General features: G+C 31.9%; 1 protein-coding gene across 1 annotated transcript; it reads left to right on the top strand.

The window, feature by feature from the left end:
* The first annotated feature begins 4,869 nt into the window (after positions 1-4,869).
* LOC109337427 lies at positions 4,870-5,517 on the top strand. Its single transcript, XM_019574406.1, has one exon. It carries the CDS (start codon positions 4,870-4,872, stop codon positions 5,515-5,517), a length of 648 nt encoding a protein of 215 aa, XP_019429951.1.
* The last annotated feature ends 14,063 nt before the right edge of the window (positions 5,518-19,580 follow it).

Raw genomic sequence — 19,580 nt, 5'->3', positions numbered from 1 at the left:
TTCCTTTTCTTCTTTTTGGTGATGTTGGTGTCTTCATCAAAATCGTGCCAAGGTCAGGAGCAAAGATTTTCTTCACAATCTCCCCATTATTTATGATCACATATCAATATCTTCTTTAAAAGTATAGTTTTCTGAGAGCATCATACTTTGAGAGATGTTGAGATGATGTGAGTATGCTCCCCCTTTCATTTGGAGTTATATGCCTGAAATAAAAATGTAAAATCATAGAAAATTTTGCACTCAAGAAAGAAAAAAAGGTTTTATGCAATTGTCAATTTAAATCAGAACCCTTATTGTGTTTGGCCCAAGTTTCTTACATTTGGTACATTCAGCAAAAGTTCTGAAACAAAGACCTTTATTTAAACAAATTTAGTTCACAATTGTCAAATTTAATGTCTTTCATGTTATGATTCTAAAAACAATTTTTTTACATATCAACAATCATCATTCATGCATACTTTTTCATTTAAAACATATAAACAACATATAGAACAAAGTAGGGAATAGATGATATATGAAACATATGATAATGAATGATAATATGAATATTCAACCTAAATGTTTTAAAATCTATATGGTATACATGACATGAATGAACTATCTAAATGCAAAACCCCCTCAAGCTTTGAAATTTACATTGTCCCCAATGTAAAAATCTAAACAATAAGAGAAAGAAAATGAAATCTCACAGGTTAGGTCGGAAGTGTCATCAACTCATGTGTCAATTATAAGTGGTTGGTTTTATTGAGTGTAGTGGAAGTACCTACAAAAGAAGAGAAAAAGGTCCCAAAGAGGCATATGTCCTAGATGGACTAGGTGCAAATATCATATTTAATGAGGCAGCTAATAGGCATTGTCATGTTAGCACTTTTCCATGTAAAATTTTTATTTGTTTTTTTATTTGTTAGAGTTTATGATTTTCTTGTGACCAACACTATATACATCCCCTTACAAAGGTTCTGAACTTAGGGAGGCACTAAAACTGACACTAAAACACTAAAATTAATGAATTAAAAAATGTACCTCTAGCGTGAGTTGCCTCCCACGAATCACTCGTTTAATGTCATTAGTTTGACGGTTGATCCCTACGCATCACGCATGATCCCATGAACTCATACCCAATGGTAGAGGGAGTGTTTTTACTTTAATTTTAGATGCTTTCCATTTCTCCTAAATATCAAATTTAGGTGTGATCCTCATGCTCTTCTCATGTAGGTTCTAGGGGGTGTTGAGCTTGCATTTATATAATGACTACCCTCATGTGTCAATTATAAGTGGTTGGCTTTATTGAGTGTAGTGGAAGTAACTGCAAAAGAAGAGAAAAATGTCCCAAATAGGCATATGTCCTAAATGGACTAGGTGCAAATATCCTATTTAATGAGGTAGCTAATAGGCATTGTCGTGTTAGCATTTTTCCATGTAAATTTTTTTATTTGTTTTTTTATTTGTTAGAGTTTATGATTTTTTTTATGGCTGACACTATATACATCCTCTTACAAAGGCTCCAAACTCAAGGAGGCACTAAAGCTGACACTAAAACACTAAAATTAATGAATTAAAAATATGTACCTCCAGCATGGGTTGCCTCCCACGAAGCGCTTGTTTAATGTCATTAGCGTGACGATTGATCCCTATGCATCATGCAGGATCCCATAAACTCATACCCAATGGTGGAGGGAGTGTTTTTACTTTCGTTTTAGGTGCTTTCCCTTTCTCCCAATTATCATATTTAGGTGTGATCCTCAAGCTCTCCTCATGCAGGTTATAGGGGGTGTTAAGCTTGCATTTATATAATGACTACCCTCAGCCACTTCCTCATCAAAATTTGAAGTGTCACCTTCCAACATGCTTCTCTCCAAGAGATTCTCATATTTCACTTTAGACACTTCCTCTTTTAGTACTTGGTTCAATATATCAATCCTATAACATGAGTCCTCAAGAGAAGGTTGTTTAATAGATTTAACAATATCAAATTTAACCTTTTCATCTCCTATGCTTAGGAAAAGTTTTCTATTTTTAATATCAATTATAGCACCAAAGGTAGCAAAAAATGGTCTACCTAGTATGGTTGGAATTTGTGCATCTTCTTCCATCTCTAGCATTACAAAATCCGTTGGAATGAAAAATTTCCCAACTTTGATAGGAACATCCTCCAAGATGCATGTAGGGAATTTGACTAACATATCTGCTAATTGAAGTGATATAGTAGTGGATTTTTGTTCACCCACACCCAATTTTTTACATACGGATAAGGGGATGAGGCTCACACTTGCCCTAAGTCACATAAAGCACGACCAAAATTAGTATTATCAATTAAGCAAGGGATAGAGAAACTATCAGGATCTTTTAGTTTTGGAGGTAATTTATTTTGAATTAAAAAACTTCACTCCTCAGTTAAAACAATTGTTTCATAATCTTCTAGTCTTCTCTTTTTAGATAGAATATCCTTAAGAAATTTCATGTACACACGTATCTCTTGTAGTGTCTCGGTGAAGGGCAGTGCAATATATAATTTCTTAAGGATATCTAAGAATTTCCCATATTTCTTTTCTAACTTTTCCTTTTCAAATCTCTAGGAAAAGGAATTAGTGGCACATATAGTGATGGAGCTACATACTTAGACACATTTTCAGAATTTTGTTCCTCTTCAAGTAGTTGTGTCTCAGTATGTTTCTCTTCCACTTGTGTATCATTCTTAGTTCGAGATACATCATTGAGTTCCTTCCCACTCCTTAATCGGACAACCTTACAATGTTCATTACTTGGATTTTTCTCTAGTTGTCCTAGAAACATCCCTATTTGCCTATTAAAGTTGCTAGCCTATTGAGAAATTTGTGTTTCTAACATTTTTCTATGGATGGCGGTTAGGTTTTCTATCTTAGAATTTAAATCATTTAACATATTTGCAACATTTTTATTAATCGTGATTTGATCCTCTTGAAATTTATTAAGGTTAGCAAGTAATTTTTCCCAACCTTCCATTATTGTTATAAGAGTGGGATCAATAGGAGAAGATTGTACCTATCGAAACCGTGTTGGAGTATTCCTATTACTTTGCTCATCCTGGTGTTGATGATTTAGAGTGTTGTTACTCCTCTAGGCAAGATTGGGATTTTTCTTCCAGTATGGTGGGTTGAATTGCTGCCTGCTCATATCCTTGTAATCATAATAATTGCACATGCTCCATGTACAGGTTCATTGGCTCAAGCTCCATGTACATGTTTAGTGAATTGTTTGCATTCAGACCACTCATGCCCTTTTGCTCCACACCCCTCACATGTTGCAGTAGACCCAATAGTATTAGCATGGTATTTTTCCAACTTTCCAAACCTTTGAGAAAGGTTCTCCAGCATGGAAATTACATTTTCCATTTGATTTCCTGAATATTATGCACCAGAGTCTCTCCTTGGATGATGGCTCCTCTCATTCGCCTATTGGTGATGATTGGAAACCACATTCTCTATGATATTTGAAGCAGCATCAATTCCTTTGCACATATTTGCACCACCTACTGAAGAGTCCAGCAATTTTTGTGATGGAAAGTCTAGCCCACTGTAGAAGTTCTGAACCAGCATCCTAGGTGGAATTCCATGATGAGGGCAAGCTTCAGTTAGCTCATTTAATCTTTCCCATGCTTCAGCAATTGACTCCCCATCATTTTGATTGAATTTATGGATGAGGTGCATATAGTGCACGGTTTCTCAAGTGCACGATTATGTTGTCAAGTAATAAAATATCGATCCCACGAGGATTAAAAATTTCCTTTAATTATAGCAATTAATTTATACTTAACTCAAATAAGGAATAAAATTGAATTTAGAACAATTGTGCAATTGACAAGAATAATTATGAAAATATTAAAAAGGGTTGAAATCTAATTTAGGAAGAGTTCCCAAGATAAGGGTTACCACATTTACACTCGCAAATCCTTGCTTTGCTCCTTTTCATAAAAATTTAAGTTGTGAGGGTGAATTTCTCTTTTATATGTGTTATCCTCTCTCGAGCTCTGACACGTGTACTCAATTGAAATCGCACATATTCTTGTGGTACGGTTATCAATAAAATCCTTTACTTGGATCTTTCTATCCAATCGCTTTGTAGCAACCCAGGGGGAATGCCAGAAACTCCTGAGAATCCTAATACTACTCTCGTGAATTAGGATTCTAGTTTGAATAACTGAATGGTTAGATAGTTGAATTCACCTCTCGGTCCTTCCCTAATATATCTAAGAGGTGTAATTTGTTGCCTAGATAAGTCACACGAATAAAACTTAGTTTAATGATTCAAATCACAACACTCAATGAAATAGAAGTAAGAACAAGTGTTTATTGAATGTAAAAGGGCATAACCCCATTCCTAGAAACAAAGGGAATTACTCACTCATGATGGAGAAGAGAATAGAAAATTCTAAATTAGAGAGTTGTGATATAAAGTATAAAGTGTTTTCATCCTTGAGGGAGAACTCTCATTTATCCTAATTACAAAATATTGGGCTAAGCCCAACAAAACAAATCAAAAAATAGAAATATAATATAAAATCTATGACTTCTTTTGACCCTTCAATTGGTCTTCGCATAGCCTCAACACTGAATTCCATCTTCTTGCACCCAATCTCTACTCTTTTTGGCTTTAATTCATCCAAACTACACAACATAGCCAAAAACACTCGCTCAACCTGACCAAAGAGAAATAAAAGCTGAAAACAATCCTAAAGTCATAATTATGTCCTAAAATTCAAGTTAAATGCAATGCAAATGTAACATATTTCACACTCATCAGCTATCATATGAGAAATATGAAGGTGGTGAATTTTGTTTTCTTACAACTCCTATGAAGGAGGATAACAAGACTAAAGTCTCTTTCAAGGACATGGTACTCGGTTCTAAAAAGTCACCATCCCCTAGACCTAAGATAGATCTTTTTCAGGTGAATTTGGCGACAATTGAATTTGTGAATGGCAACCCACAAAATCCTATAGTGAAAATCGTTGACTCAGTTTTTGAAGGTCTCTATGAACCATGGCAAGATGCTCTTGTTGTTAGCCTTCTTGTCAAGACTATGGGATATTATATGATGAAGGATAGATTAGTGAGGCTTTGGAGATTGAAGGTCGGCTTTGGAATAATGGATATTGGAAATGGATACTGTCTGGTTAAATTTGAGGAAGAAGTTGATCGCACCAAGGTGATGGATGAGGGCCCATGGATGATTTTTTATCATTATCTTACCGTGCAGACATGGACTCCAAACTTTGTTTCTCCTAAAGCCAAAATAAAGAGAACTATGGTTTGGATCAGATTTCCAAGGTTAAATGTTTTCTTTTATGATGAGAGCATCCTCATGACTTTGGTTGGAGCGGTTGGAAAGCATGTGAAGGTAGATAGAAACACACTTGATGTGAAGAGGGGGTGCTTTGCTAGGGTTTGTGTTGAAGTGGATCTCGATAAACATATTGTAGGGAAGGTTTGGTTGAAGGGTTTCTGGTACAATGTGAAATATGAAGGTTTACACACCTAGTCAGAGAGTGTCAAAATATAAAGGTTCAAGTGGCCCCCAACATTCTGGTAAGTCAACCTCTATCCATGGAAGAGCGTCCATTTTCTCCTCCAATCGTTAACGGTCTAGTTGTTACAAATTCGGTTATAAATGTGGACATAGGGACGGTTCACTTAGATGTTAACAAGGTTTTATTCAATAAAGGGACCGTTAGGAATCCTTTCTGTATAGATAGTGACTAAGACTATAATGCTACCAACTCTACCCACGAGGTCCCTGCTCGTATGCATACCACATATCATGAGGATTTTAATGATTCAAAATGTTAAAGGAATGGACTTTACCAATGAGAAAGGGTTCACTACTCGGCCTGCTATGGAATAGGAGTTTGTTCCTGATTCTCAACAGTATATACAAACATAGCCATGGGGCTCGCAGTTTCACTATGCCCTCTCTTTATGGATTTGTTCATGAATTTTCTATCATCTCTTAGAATATTCGTGGTGCTTTAAGCCGACACAAAAAACATCGTTTAAGGGACATAGTGAGCTGTCATCATCCGTCTCTCTTCTTCCTCTATGAGACGCATGGCCCATTCATTAAAGTGGATCCTTTTAGGACATCTTTGGGTTACAATCTTATTTATGTTCAAGAAGTAAGAGGTCATTGTTGAAAGAGTTTTCTTGCTTGGTAAGGCAAGTTTCTGATCGATTTATTTAGTTACTGGTTTATTCTTTGCTCGTCATCTCGGCTTTGTTGGAAAGAATTTCCAACGCTAGTATAATGGTTTCAAGAAAATTTCGTTTGATCAAAAACTTAGCTTTATTGAATTATTAACAACTTCATACCATCTCGCTTTGTCGGAAAGAATTTCCAACACCGGTTTACTAGTATGAATTTAGCAAATTAACACAAGTGATAATGAGTGATATTTATTTTCGTTTTTATTAACTGAATTACTTCCTTATGGAAGGTTGGTAAAGAATAAATGAATAAATCAATAAATAAATGCTAGTTGCATAAATGTAAATGACATAAAGTAAATTTTAGTTGCGGAAAGTAATGACAGAAAGTAAAAGTTAGTAGTTAGATCACTCATTATGACTGTGTATTTTTTCCTTTTCACAAAGATATAATTTATGAATTAAATTGCACTTTGATTCATGGTTTCTATCTTTGTCAACAAATAAAATTTATAAGTTAACACTTTACTATTTTACACTTGCATTTCTTTCAAGATTCAATTGTAGTATAGTATAGGGTTATGTCGAACCACAAGGAATTGCCTAATAGAACATTATTATAATCATGTTATATTACTAATAAAGATTAAACATACTTTTTATTGGTTTTTTTTTATGAAATTCTAACAAGTAAACATAAGAAACTAATATGTACAAATTCTTGAGGAGAAAATTTAGTTTGAATGATGGAAATATTTCTTAACATGTTTCTATGAAAAATGTTTATAAAAGTTATGTGTTATACTTTGGTTATTCCAAACATTAGTTCATAAAATTTTCAAACCTTGCAAAATATACTAATCAGTAGAAAACTATCACTCGACCAAATAAGTTGTCACACCTTATTTCAGGCTTCATAAACATTGATAGCCTTGATTACAAGTTGCTTAAAATGGATGCTTTGGTTTGGCAAATGAACTAAGGTGTATTCCTACTTTTTAGTTCATTTGTCAAGACTTTAACAAGAATCATTTTGGATCTTGAAATCAAGTTTTAGGTGATCAAGCTAACACCGCATTAAGCCTTTTTTTAAAGAATTGAAATTGCCAAAGTAATAACTTAAACATGATTCAACATACTGAAACAAGAAATTACAAGAAATATTAGTGAGCCAAAAATTCAACTAAGATTTAGGAGCATTAGCCATCTTAATCCAAGGATTTAAGACACTTTACCATGCACAAATGAGATTGCAAAATGTTTTTTTATATCTCATTTGATTACTCTTTCTCCTCTTGAATTAAAGACAAATTACAAATAAAAGTTACCTAAGCTACTTTGGAGTAAAAATTCAACAAGAATTTACAAAGAAGAAGTAGAAGAAGAGAGAAATTCGGATTTATGAAGTGATGAATGTATGTGTGAATTTGATTCCTTAAGTGCCTTGAAGTGCCTCCTATTTATAGGAGTTCTAGGAATCCTCTAAGCTGCTCCATTCCACCGCTAAGCTACTGACCAAACCCTTCAGCATGGGTTTGATCACTTGGCCAAGCAGCTTAGTCACCCAAGCTATGGTAAGCTACTTGGCCCAGCTATAGTGAGCTACTTCGCCCAGCTATTGTGAGCTACTTATGAAAAGCCTAAAGAGGCTACTTAGGGTGAGGTCATGTATGAGGTAAGCATGATTGGTGCTAAGTTAACTTTGGCCAACTTGTTGGGTGCACCGCCAAATGCCTATGTGGCACCGCTGAGCTGCCTGCTTGAGCAGCTTGACGTGCCTGATATTGATGTGGCTTGGTGCTTGGTTCCACACTGGGCGCTCTAGGTGCCACACTAAGCTGTTGAATGAGCACTTAGCGTGTGCCATACGTGTGGTTGCTCATGGCAGGCTTGTGTTCTGACCGTGCCTAGTTGAGTCTGACTGTGCCAAGTTGGTGTCCAGGTCACAATGAGCGTGCATTTGGTCCAAGCTAAGCTGCTTAGTGAGCAGCTTCATGTTGACTTCATGCTTTCCACATAGGCTAAGTTTTGGTGAGTCATGCTTAAGGCTAAGCACACAGCTTCCCAAACTAAGCTTAGGCATGTCATGTATGGATCATTTTGGCCTATTTTGAGCACTTTGCTTGCACTTGAATATTTCATCTCTTTTCAACCTAAATCCTACACAATAAAGTAGAAAAGAAATACACAAAGCATATATACAAGATTGTGATATTGTATCCAAAAAGTGTTGAATTAAATTGGTTTTCTCAATTTTGCCAAGGATAAGTGCCATAAAAAGTGAATGAAATTTAGGCAATTTTGGCACTTATCAACTCCCTCCAACTTAAGACTTTGTTTTTCCTCAAACAAATGGTAAAGTACGTCTGAATTCAAGATTTGGCTAATTTTTCAAGGTATGATTGACATGATTTCAAATATGCTTAAGCATGAAAAAAATGTTTTCAATTAGATTTTTCATGATTTTTGAATATTTTTACACATAATGCTTCAAACAAAAAATGTATGCTTTTGTTCATCAAAAGTGTGTAACAATTTACCTAAGCAAATACTTTTCAATCAAAAAGTGTTTTTGCATACAAGTTCAAAATTTGAACTTTTTTCAAAGGGGTAAGTGTTTCACTCAATTTTTCAACCAATTGATTGTAATAATTTGAACTTGTTCTTTGTCTCACCTATTCTCTTAAATTGCATAATCAATCAATGATCACTAAGGTCTTGTGTTCGGTTATAATAAGGCTAGGTTTGGGTAATCATTGTTTTTCTAGATAATCAAATTAAGTTCAAGTAAAAAGAGAGCATTTTATAAATAATTTCAACGAAGCACTTCAGTCTACTTTTTTTCCATAATTTTATTTTCCAACCTCTTAACTTTTGAACCTTGGCTCTTTTTTCGCTTTTTCTGTATTTCTCAATCTCTTTTTATTTTTCACTTTCTTTTACAACTTTTGTTGTTTTTGTAAAGAGATTGCGAAAGAAAAATTCTTTTTCTTTTTAATAAGCCAAGTCCATCATTTTCCCCCAACTTGATTCTTTCAAACATCCTTTTTTTTTAAAAACATTAATGCTCTCTTTTTAGAACATTGTTTTCAAATTCGGTTTGTGGGATAATTTGAAAAAAAAAATTTACTTTGTTTGGCTCAAAGGGGCTTGTCAAACGATAATCCTAATTTTTGGTTGACATTTTGACCATTTGGTTCAACTAAAGAAATAACATGTCTTGATCACTTCCTATCAATCTTATGCAATTAAGAGAATTAACGACTCAAACAAGTTTAATTAGACAAATCAAATGGTGGTATCTACTTTCATCCTCACGTGTTTGGCTCACTCCCTCACTTGGCTTAGATTTACACTTCTTGATAAAAAAAATGTTTGCAAAGATCATGTTACATAAATTTAAATTCCATTTCCAAAAAAAATCAAGTTATGATATTATGTGATGTTTTCACAAAAAGTTTAGCATATATCTCAATTTTCTCAATAAAAGCTTAAGTCCAAATATGCTTAGCAATTTCAAATCATGCAATCATGCCAAAATTGTTCATTTAGCCACTTGATTTCGGTTCTAGAAAAAAAAATGAGTTTATGGACAACCTCAATATAATCAAGTTTTGGCTCATGAGGAACTTCTTCGGTATCAAAAATCAACGGAGAATTGGGTCAAATTTGGCAATAGGAATACTAAATACTTTCATGCTCAGATTGTTATTCGTAGAAGAAGAAATAGAATTTCGTGTTTGAATATTAATGGTGTTTGGTGTACGAATGATGAGTTACTAAAAAACACGGCTTTTGATTATTTTAAGAATTTGTTTCAATCTACGAATGTTTGTTATCCTCATAGTTTGGTACTTTCTTTCAATCCCACGATTGGTAATAAGTTACATGAGTCATTATTTCAACAGGTTTCCCTTGAGGAGGTTAAAGCGGCATTGTTATCTATGCACTCTTACAAGGCTCCTGGGCCTGATGGTTTTCAACCAATTTTCTACAAGACATATTGGAGCATTGTTGGAAGAGATATCCATGATATGATTGCTGCAACTTTTACAAGTGGTACAATTGATCCTAGTCTTGTTGATACTTTGAATATGCTAATCCCAAAAGTTGATAATCCAACGAGTCTGAAGGATTTTCGCCCAATAAGCCTATGTAATGTTCTTCTCAAGCTGGTTTCTAAAATTCTTGTTAATACGATTCATCCTCATTTGGACAGCTTCATTGGCCCTCTTTAGAGCAGTTTTATTCTGAATCGTGGCACATATGATAATGTGATCATTACTCAAGAATTAGTTCACCATATGCACAAAAGCGAGGTAAACTTGACTATCTTCTTTTCAAAATTGATTTTGAGAAAGCTTATGACACGATTGATTGGAGTTTCCTCAAGCTAACATTACATGACTTTGGGTTCCCATGTTCTATCATTACCTTAATTATGAATTGTGTTACTACTTTTTATTTAGCCTTTAAATGGAATGGGGATAGATTACAGAACTTTGCTCCAAATAAAGGGTTGAGACAAGGTGATCCTATGTCTCCTTACCTCTTTGTTATGTGTATGGAAAAACTTTCTATGTTGATCCAAGAGAAGGTCCAGGATGGAAGATGGAAGCCAATCAAGATTTCTAGAAATGGTCTAGTTATTTCTCATCTTTTCTTTGTTGATGATTGCATTCTCTTTACTCAAGCAACTTCAGCCCAATCTAGATTGGTTAAGGAAGTTTTGGATGCGTTTTGTTTGGCTTCAGGCCTTAAGGTGAATGTGCAGAAGACAATATTCTTGGCCTCTAAAAATGTGTCCAAAACAAAGAAGAATAAATTTTCTTCTATAACCAGCTTTCACCATACATCTAATTTGGGTAAATACCTTGGTTTTCCAATGCTACAGGGGAAGAATAAATGTGGATGGGAGCTCCATTGGTAACCCAGGAAAGTCAGGATTTGGTGGCTTAATGAGAAATAATGTCAGAGAGTGGATCTCTAGCTTTTCCAGTTTCTGTGGCTTTATAACTAATCTCCATGCTGAATTGTTTGTCATTTTTCATGGATTGAGGTTGGCTTGGGATGTCGGATTTAGGAACATTATTTGTGAGTCTGACTCTAAATTAGCTTTGGCCTTGATTGACAAAGATGTGGATAAATTTCATCCTCAAGCTGTTGTCATTGATAAAATTCAGGGGCTTATCTCTCTTCCTTGGAAATTATCCCTTAATCACAGTCTTCGTGAAGGTAATGAAGGTGCTGATTGGCTTGTGAAGTACGGTATTGCTAATGATCTTCCCTTTAAGCTTTGGGAGCGTTGTCCAACCCCACTGTGTCATGTTCTACTTGTTGATGTTGTTGGAGTTATTAGATTAAGAGCTTAGTTTTGGTTTGCTTTCTTTCTTTATAAAAAAATGTGTTATGAAAAAATTTATATTCGAAGTTGTATGATTGTATTTGATTTAGAAATACACCTCTTTAATATTATGCAAAAAAAAAATGCATCGAGTAACCATTCCTAGACAAATAGAAATATTTTTATGACCATTTTCATTCAAGTAAAGATCTACTTTTATTCCTCAAAAAAATTTAGAAGTATTAATTTGGTTCTTGAAAATTTGAAAAATTTAAAATGATTCCAAAAATATATAATGTGGGTTAAATTAGATATTGTTTGCATTTTTTATGGCAAATATTATTTTGACTCACATTCACAATATTTATATACTACTTTGATTTCTATTTTTTCAAGAATTAAACTAGTAAACATAAAAATTTATTAGAAGGAAAAGTGAGTATTTACTCTTTTCATTTACATGTGAATGAACCTGATCATAATTTCATTAAAAAATGTGGATGGGCTATTCCCTAAAAATATTGTTTTCCACTTTGTCACTTTAAAAATTAAAACTCTTATCAATAACAACAAGTCATAATTTGCCATAAATACTAATAGGAAAAAACTTACTTACAAATCCATTTGTACTTGTGGTGCTTGTGACGTATTAAAAGTTGACACGTGTATATTTTTTATCACATGTCTGACACTTACTCCGTTACTCTTTTTCTCCTTTATGCTAAAATTGACTTAGCTTCAATACTCCTAGATCTAAGGCCAACTCAGGAAGAAAAAACCATACTATGTAAGAAGATTTTCGAGTCACACACTTGAATCGCACCCAATTTACAAATATGATCTCGGTTAAAGCTTGGGCTTCCAAGATCCTTGCCATCTTCTTAAAAACCTGAGCTTTCATTGTTTTTTCAATCTTCATCAAAAACAAAGCTTCCATTCCCACTTTCATGTTCATCAAAATCTTTCCAGCAACACTATTATATTTGTTTCTGAAAAAAGCAAATCATAGGCTAACTTAACCCCTCTATATATAATGGCTTATTTCTTAATACTTCTTAAGATGAAGTCCCGAACTTATTCATTTAAGGTTTAAAAAAACATCCAAAATAGTTTTGGACGTCATGTTTGATAGTTATGAATTCCAAATATTGAGGCTTGAGTAATAAATCCAAAAAAATGGTTGATAAGGATCATATGAGGTTGTCGTGCTTCTTTACTTAGAATGAGATTTAGAGACTTTACAAGATACAAAGAGGGAGAAAGAAGAGTAATCCTTGAAGAAAGAGGGAATCTTAATTGCAAAATAGAGAGATAACGACATTACATAACAGTGTGAGTGTTAAGTGTTGAGTGAATATGTGTCACATTTTAATAGGCTATCAGCACCACATGTATCTATAGAACTGTATGTAAGTTGTGTCCATACTAATATTGGTTTTTGTATTGGTGCAGAAGCTAGCTGAGAAGATCCTTCAATCTGCTATGTAGATAGCATCACCTGGTTGTTGTTTTGCTTGTCCTTTGTTTAGGAACAACACAACAATAATAAGGGATACTAGCTAAGGTTTAGTTATAGCTGTATCCTTTTCCTTAGGGGAAAAAATTGTTAAGAGCTCTGAAAATTAGGCATTAGGCAGAATCATGAACACATCGATTATTATTATGTTTTAATAATTGAACGTTCAATTGTAGTTTAAATAATTCTATTTAATACCAGGAGGATGGCTCAAACAACATTACTCATAACGCAAGCAATGGAAAAGGGTAATTATGATTATATATTTAACATCTTGTATAGAAATTTATATACAATTAATATATTATCAATCATTCATTTGTATTACTTTTAGAGTCAACAAAAATTAAATATAAATAATAGATAATACAATGATAATATGTAAAAGTCATACACTGTTAATGTATATATTTTTTCAAATATACATATTGGACTCAAAATTGAGAATCATTCACCTCAATCCATCCTCCTTTTCTTCAATGATTACCCTTCACTTCTGTCAACTACAATATCCACCTCACCACTACATCCTCATGGGAGCACATCTGATGTTCCCACAAAGAGTGTCATTCCATATTCTACTGTTTATAATTAGTTGGAAAAAAAATATTTAAATTAAAATTTAGTAATTAATTATTTTTTAGACCAATCATAAATAGTGGCACATAAAATGGTACATTATTTTGGAACAGTAGATGTCCACCCCTCGAGAAGTGGTAAGAGTACTTTTGGTCTCTTAAAATATTTATTTACCTATTTGGTTTTGAAAATTTGAATAATCTAGAAATTATTATCAAGATATTAAACTTCAATAAAATTAATTAATTTTCACATTTTCTATGACCATTAATAAATATTATTTTGATTTATATCGGTGATTTGATTACAAATTTGGAATGATTGAGGAATCATGTGGCATGTTTCCACACTGAAAATACCATGGAATCAGATGCCAACATGCATAATATAATATATCATTAGAAACTTCATTCTCTACTTTATCCATACTTTTTGTACCAAATTATCCATGCCTTTTGTACCAAATTATCCAGTATTCTTATAATTTGGGTTTAGATATTAAGTTTAAATTCATCCTCTTTATTTTCGAATTTACTATTTTTTAACTCATCACAACAATTCACATTATAAATATATCAATAAGTCGTTGGTCTATTAATATAAGACATTGCTAGATTCCAAAAAGATTAAACGGTAAAGAGTTTGATTCCTGTGAGCAATACTTGTTGGGAGGGACAATCACGCACCCCGAAAGATATTAATTACTTACCAAAAAAAATGAGGGGATTACTGCTTTTCATTAGTTGTAAAGCCATGTGCTGCAACCACAAATCCAAGGAAAGTCTCTTAATTTGTAGTTCTGAGTTTAAAAAGAATTATCCTAATTTGTTTAATTTAAAAAAATTGATCAATTTATATTTATCTATTTTAAGAATGATGAACTAGTAGAAACTAATGTATGTACTATATCCTATCTCAAAAATATTTTGAAAATAATTAAGACTTTATTCACTTTAAAGAGAATGAATATTAGTACAGCATCCAATCTTGAAGTGATATTTTTAATAAATAATAATTAAATTTTATCCATTTTAAGAACGGTAAAGCATCATTAATTAATGCTTGTATTGCATCTCATCTTAACAAAATATTTACAAAATAATTTGTGCAATATTTAATTAAATTATTTTGAATGAGATATATAATATATAAAGAAAATATTAAATTCAATATTCTCCGGTCCGTAAAGCCGAAAGATAATTTTTCAAACAAATTTGTTTCTTGATTTAAAAAAATATAATTTCACTTCAAATGTCAATTTGAAATTGACACTTTTTGAAATAAAATAAAAATCATAAAAATGTTTTAAATGAGCTAATTAATGGTGATATTTAATTTCAAATTATTTTCCCTTCTCAATTTTAATTTTCCTATAATGTAAATTATACTGACACTCCTTGAGTTTTAGTGAAATTACACAAACCACTACTTACTTTTTTACACCTACATAAACTCCTAATTTATATATTTCATTACATTAATTACTCCTACACGAGAAATAAGTGTAATATTTTAAACAAAAAATGTAATAAATGCAATTAGGTTAAACAAAACATATTATATTATGGAGACAAAATCAAATAATATACAAGTCAATGTATCTTCATTTTTGTTACAAAATGCATCAACAATTCTAAAGAGATATTGTTTAAATCGTTATTATATTATATCTTAACAAATAAAAAATAATAAAGAGATATTGACTCATATACTATTTGGATTTGTCTTTACAATATATCATATTTTTGTTAACTTAATTATCTTCATTGCCCTTTTTATTTACAAGATTGCACTGGTTTCTCATGCAGTGGTGATCAGTTAATGAAAGTATATAAATTAGGAGGTTTGTATAGGTGTAGGAAAGTAATGTGGTTTATGTAATTTTGCAAAAACTCATGGACGTTAATATAAATTACTCTAAAAAATTTGTTAAAAATGTTTAATGAGTTACTATAGGATCAATAATGACTGATGATCGTCCATTTTCATTTTTTAATAAAATTTAGGAATATTTTAAGTGACTAATGATATTTATTAGTCTAATTATGGAAGGATTACATTTTTAAAAAAACACATGTGAATTAATATTTTTTGAATTTTATAGAATCGGTACGAAATTTCTATCAAAAACGATCACAATCAGAAATTTGTCATTTACCTATGAACAAAAATCATTGGTAAAAGATAAAAAATGGTTGATATAGCACAAAAACTTTTAACTAAGGACATTTTTCCATCGTATTTAAGTCACTACACATACAGTTTTTTCTTTGTCACTAGCTTTTAGTGACGGTTGGAAGCGTGGGTATAAAACTTCAATTTATACCTTTTGATTTTATCTGGTACTATAGGAGTTTATACCTACAGATTTTCCTTGTCACTAGACTTAAACTTATACCTTCGGTCTTTGTCCATGGCTATAGATAAATATGTTTTCATTATACCTACGGTTTTATTCGAATAGTATAAGTCTTCGTGATATTAAAAAAATCATACATATACCCACAATCCTATTTCAACCTATTTTGGTGACTAATGATAATATTAAGTTATAATATGAATATACATGGAAAAATAAATATATGAACATATCATCATATTTAAAATTGAAAAATTCATACAATTCGATGAAAATAATTACGTATAACATACACATAAGAAGTCTTGTAATCCTAAAAATTACTTTATTTGGATTATATCCATTTATATAGATACAATTTCTACTTCCAAAAAATTCAAAATGGCTCATTTCCGAGCTTGTTGTATCAAAAAGAAATTAGTTGCTAATCTTCACCTGGAAATAATAAAAAGGACATCAATGAAAAATTAAAATAATCCAATGAAAAAATTTTAGTAATCAAAATTGCACTATTTGGATCATGTCCTTTTACTTTGGAATATATAGTGATGTATGTTAATCCAGATAATTTTGTTAAAATGGTATACTTCATTACTTAAGTAAGAGCCTAAAAAACTTCACAGTTTTACAAAAGAACATTTGCTCTTTCAAAAAATATTACTACTTAGCTGTTGAAAAATCTCTTTTTAGTGCTTGGACATCCTCCCCTATCGTCATCCCCTCTCAATTGTTCATTCAACAAAAAAAAATATTATTATTGTAGCATTTCGTAGAAGAGGATAACATAATAAAATTCACTCAAATACCAATATCATTTAACCTAGTTGAATAAGAAGCATATGAAATTATTACCACAAGCAAAGTAGTATCCAATAAAGAACCCAACTCTGTAGGGACATGTCCTTCCTCTAATCATGGTGTTTCATGTTCACTTCGTTCATCATCGTGCAAAAGAAGATTATTTTATACTTTAAGCAAGGCTTTATAAGAGGTCAACATAATTAAATTCACTGAAATATTAGATTATTTAATCTAAGTTAATATAAATATATGACATTATTAGAATTCAAAAGTCGAGTTACTTTCCCGGTAGATATAAACATACAAGTGCTTCAGTAATAATACAATTACCCCACATGAATACATATGAGTTTATAAGCAATACCTTATCCCTACAAGTTTGGCCTCGTGTTGCTTATAAGACATCATATTCAAGTACAAATTCATGACGCACAAGTACATGCTTATAACCCATCCAGATATTCATATCCATCCATGATGCATAAAATGCATGCATAACTACTCATTAATGTAGCAAAGTGAAGACTTTCTATAATAGAGACTTTTCACATTTAAAATCTCCAATATTCAAATTCTTTTTACACTAGGATATTGCCACTTAAACACTATAATTTTATTATAATACACATATATCTACTATGGAGTGTTATACTACAACATGAAAAACAGTGAAGCCAATATACTTAAGATAAGAAGCTTCTGAGACATAAAAGCATTTCTAGCTTAGAACCAATCCAATCCATTGGGAAAATAAAAAGTTATCAATATAATTTCCCCTACTTCAAACTATGAAATTAAAGCTTGTGTAGATAAAGAAAAACTAACCTTCAAGAAGCAAGAAGTTCCTTTTTGAAAAACTTGTTGTTATGAGAAACCAAATGTTGGGTTGTTATAGGTTACCCTTGTATGAACAAACTGCAAGTATTATAGGAATTTTACAGTTATAACAAAAGAAAATATACAAATGTCTGATTTAACAGATCCATTGATTACGAAAAGAAAATATACAAATCATAAATTTGTGTTACTAAAAATCAACAATGATGAGATTAAAAGGAACCTTCACCTCCTAAGCTAAATAGTCATGGCCTTCCCCAACTCATAGAATGTTTGTATCTTTTAATTATGACCAGTAATTGAAATTGTTCCTATAATAATCCTGTTGCAAAAGTTTATACACCCTCACTATAATCATTGCTGCAACTGACATATAGTAGCACACACTCTAAAATCTAGCAACTAAGAGTCTGTAAATCAAATTAAGCAACCAAGAATAAGTTAGAACACTGAATTATTTTATAGTTCTAGAATTTTTTCATACAAACTATCACTTATTACTCAGAACATAGGCCAATAAAACTAAACAAATTAAAGACAATAGAACCCCAAAACCACAAGAGTTAACAGAATGGTCTCACAACACATATTGAGCTCAATAGATTCACGAGATTCATAAATTAAATCATAACAGTAACGAATTCTGAAATTGAAAGTACACGAGATCAACTTGAAACTCAAAAGAACTCAAACAGAATTTCAGATTCATGGTGCCCATATATGATTATGATTTGAACATATTTTTAATAAAACTTAAAAGAATAGAAAAATTAAATCTATCCCAAAAACAGTTTCATTTGAGATTGAATGTTAACACGGTGAAGTGAAAACACTTATGAATGGGTGATGCAATGGACACATTAGGTTGCAGTGAAAACACAAACGCAAATATCACTTTGTGAACGAGAATCTGGAACGTCATGATCGAGAATGTGGAACGACATGAACAAGAACAAATAAACCCATAAAAAGGAACGTGAGTGTGTGGTGGATGAACAACTGTTTTAGGGGTTTCAAATGAACAGCCCTTGATTGAATTAACGAGAACGATAATGTCAATGCAGTGTTTAAAATACAAATTCATAATGAAAGAGTTCTAGGGTTTCAATTTGTGAAAGGAAAAAATAATAAGAAAAGGACATTTAGCTCTGAAATGGGGAATCCGAAAAACCTAAGGGCCAAAACTTTCAATTGAGGGAATAAATATAAATTTTTACAAATAATCCAATTTATGGTGATCATAGAAAGCTGAATTAAATATTTATTTTTTCTCTCAAAAGAACTTATGTATAATATTGTGGCGGTTGCAAAAATGATAGGATACACAAGAAACCGCTAACAATATCGAAATGTTTTGATGGTTCAAAAAATGCCATAAATAATTGTACTTAGTGAGTGACATTCTTTGTATGTTTGGTGTGGATTTTGATCCGGAAAAGAAGGAAGAGTAGGATTGAGAAGAAAATGTGAGAAACCCTTCTATTTTATAATAATTTTTAGGTTTTATAAATAATTTTTTATGGCGAAATATATTTTTATAAGGTGTCTCAAAACCAATATGATACCCAATTAAAATATTCAAATTTTAAACATATGATAATGAATTACCAAATTTAATTTTGAATTTTCATAATTTGGAATATAATCAATTGCGTTAATTGGGGTATTAATGGGAGGAACACCTTTTATTTTCAACATGCGTCTATAAATAGAGGCATGGACAAATGAAGAATACCCACAACAAAAAGCCTACATAGAAGCACACCAAAAAAGGAAAAAATAATGAGAAAAATTGCACAAGACATAAAAATATAGACAAAGAGAAATATAGAAAGAGAGAAATATAAAAAACCAAGAAAAGACACAGGGGAAAAGGAGGAAGAACATCAAAAGTAAAGCAAAATTAACAGATGAATAATTTTTTGTACTCTACAATTATTTTCCTCCATCCTATTCATTTTTTTA

The sequence above is a fragment of the Lupinus angustifolius genome, unplaced genomic scaffold, assembly GCF_001865875.1.
Source record: "Lupinus angustifolius cultivar Tanjil unplaced genomic scaffold, LupAngTanjil_v1.0 Scaffold_6_47, whole genome shotgun sequence".
NCBI lineage: Eukaryota > Viridiplantae > Streptophyta > Magnoliopsida > Fabales > Fabaceae > Lupinus > Lupinus angustifolius.
Note: the sequence above shows the minus strand (reverse complement) of the source record. Positions and strands in the feature narration are given on the sequence as shown.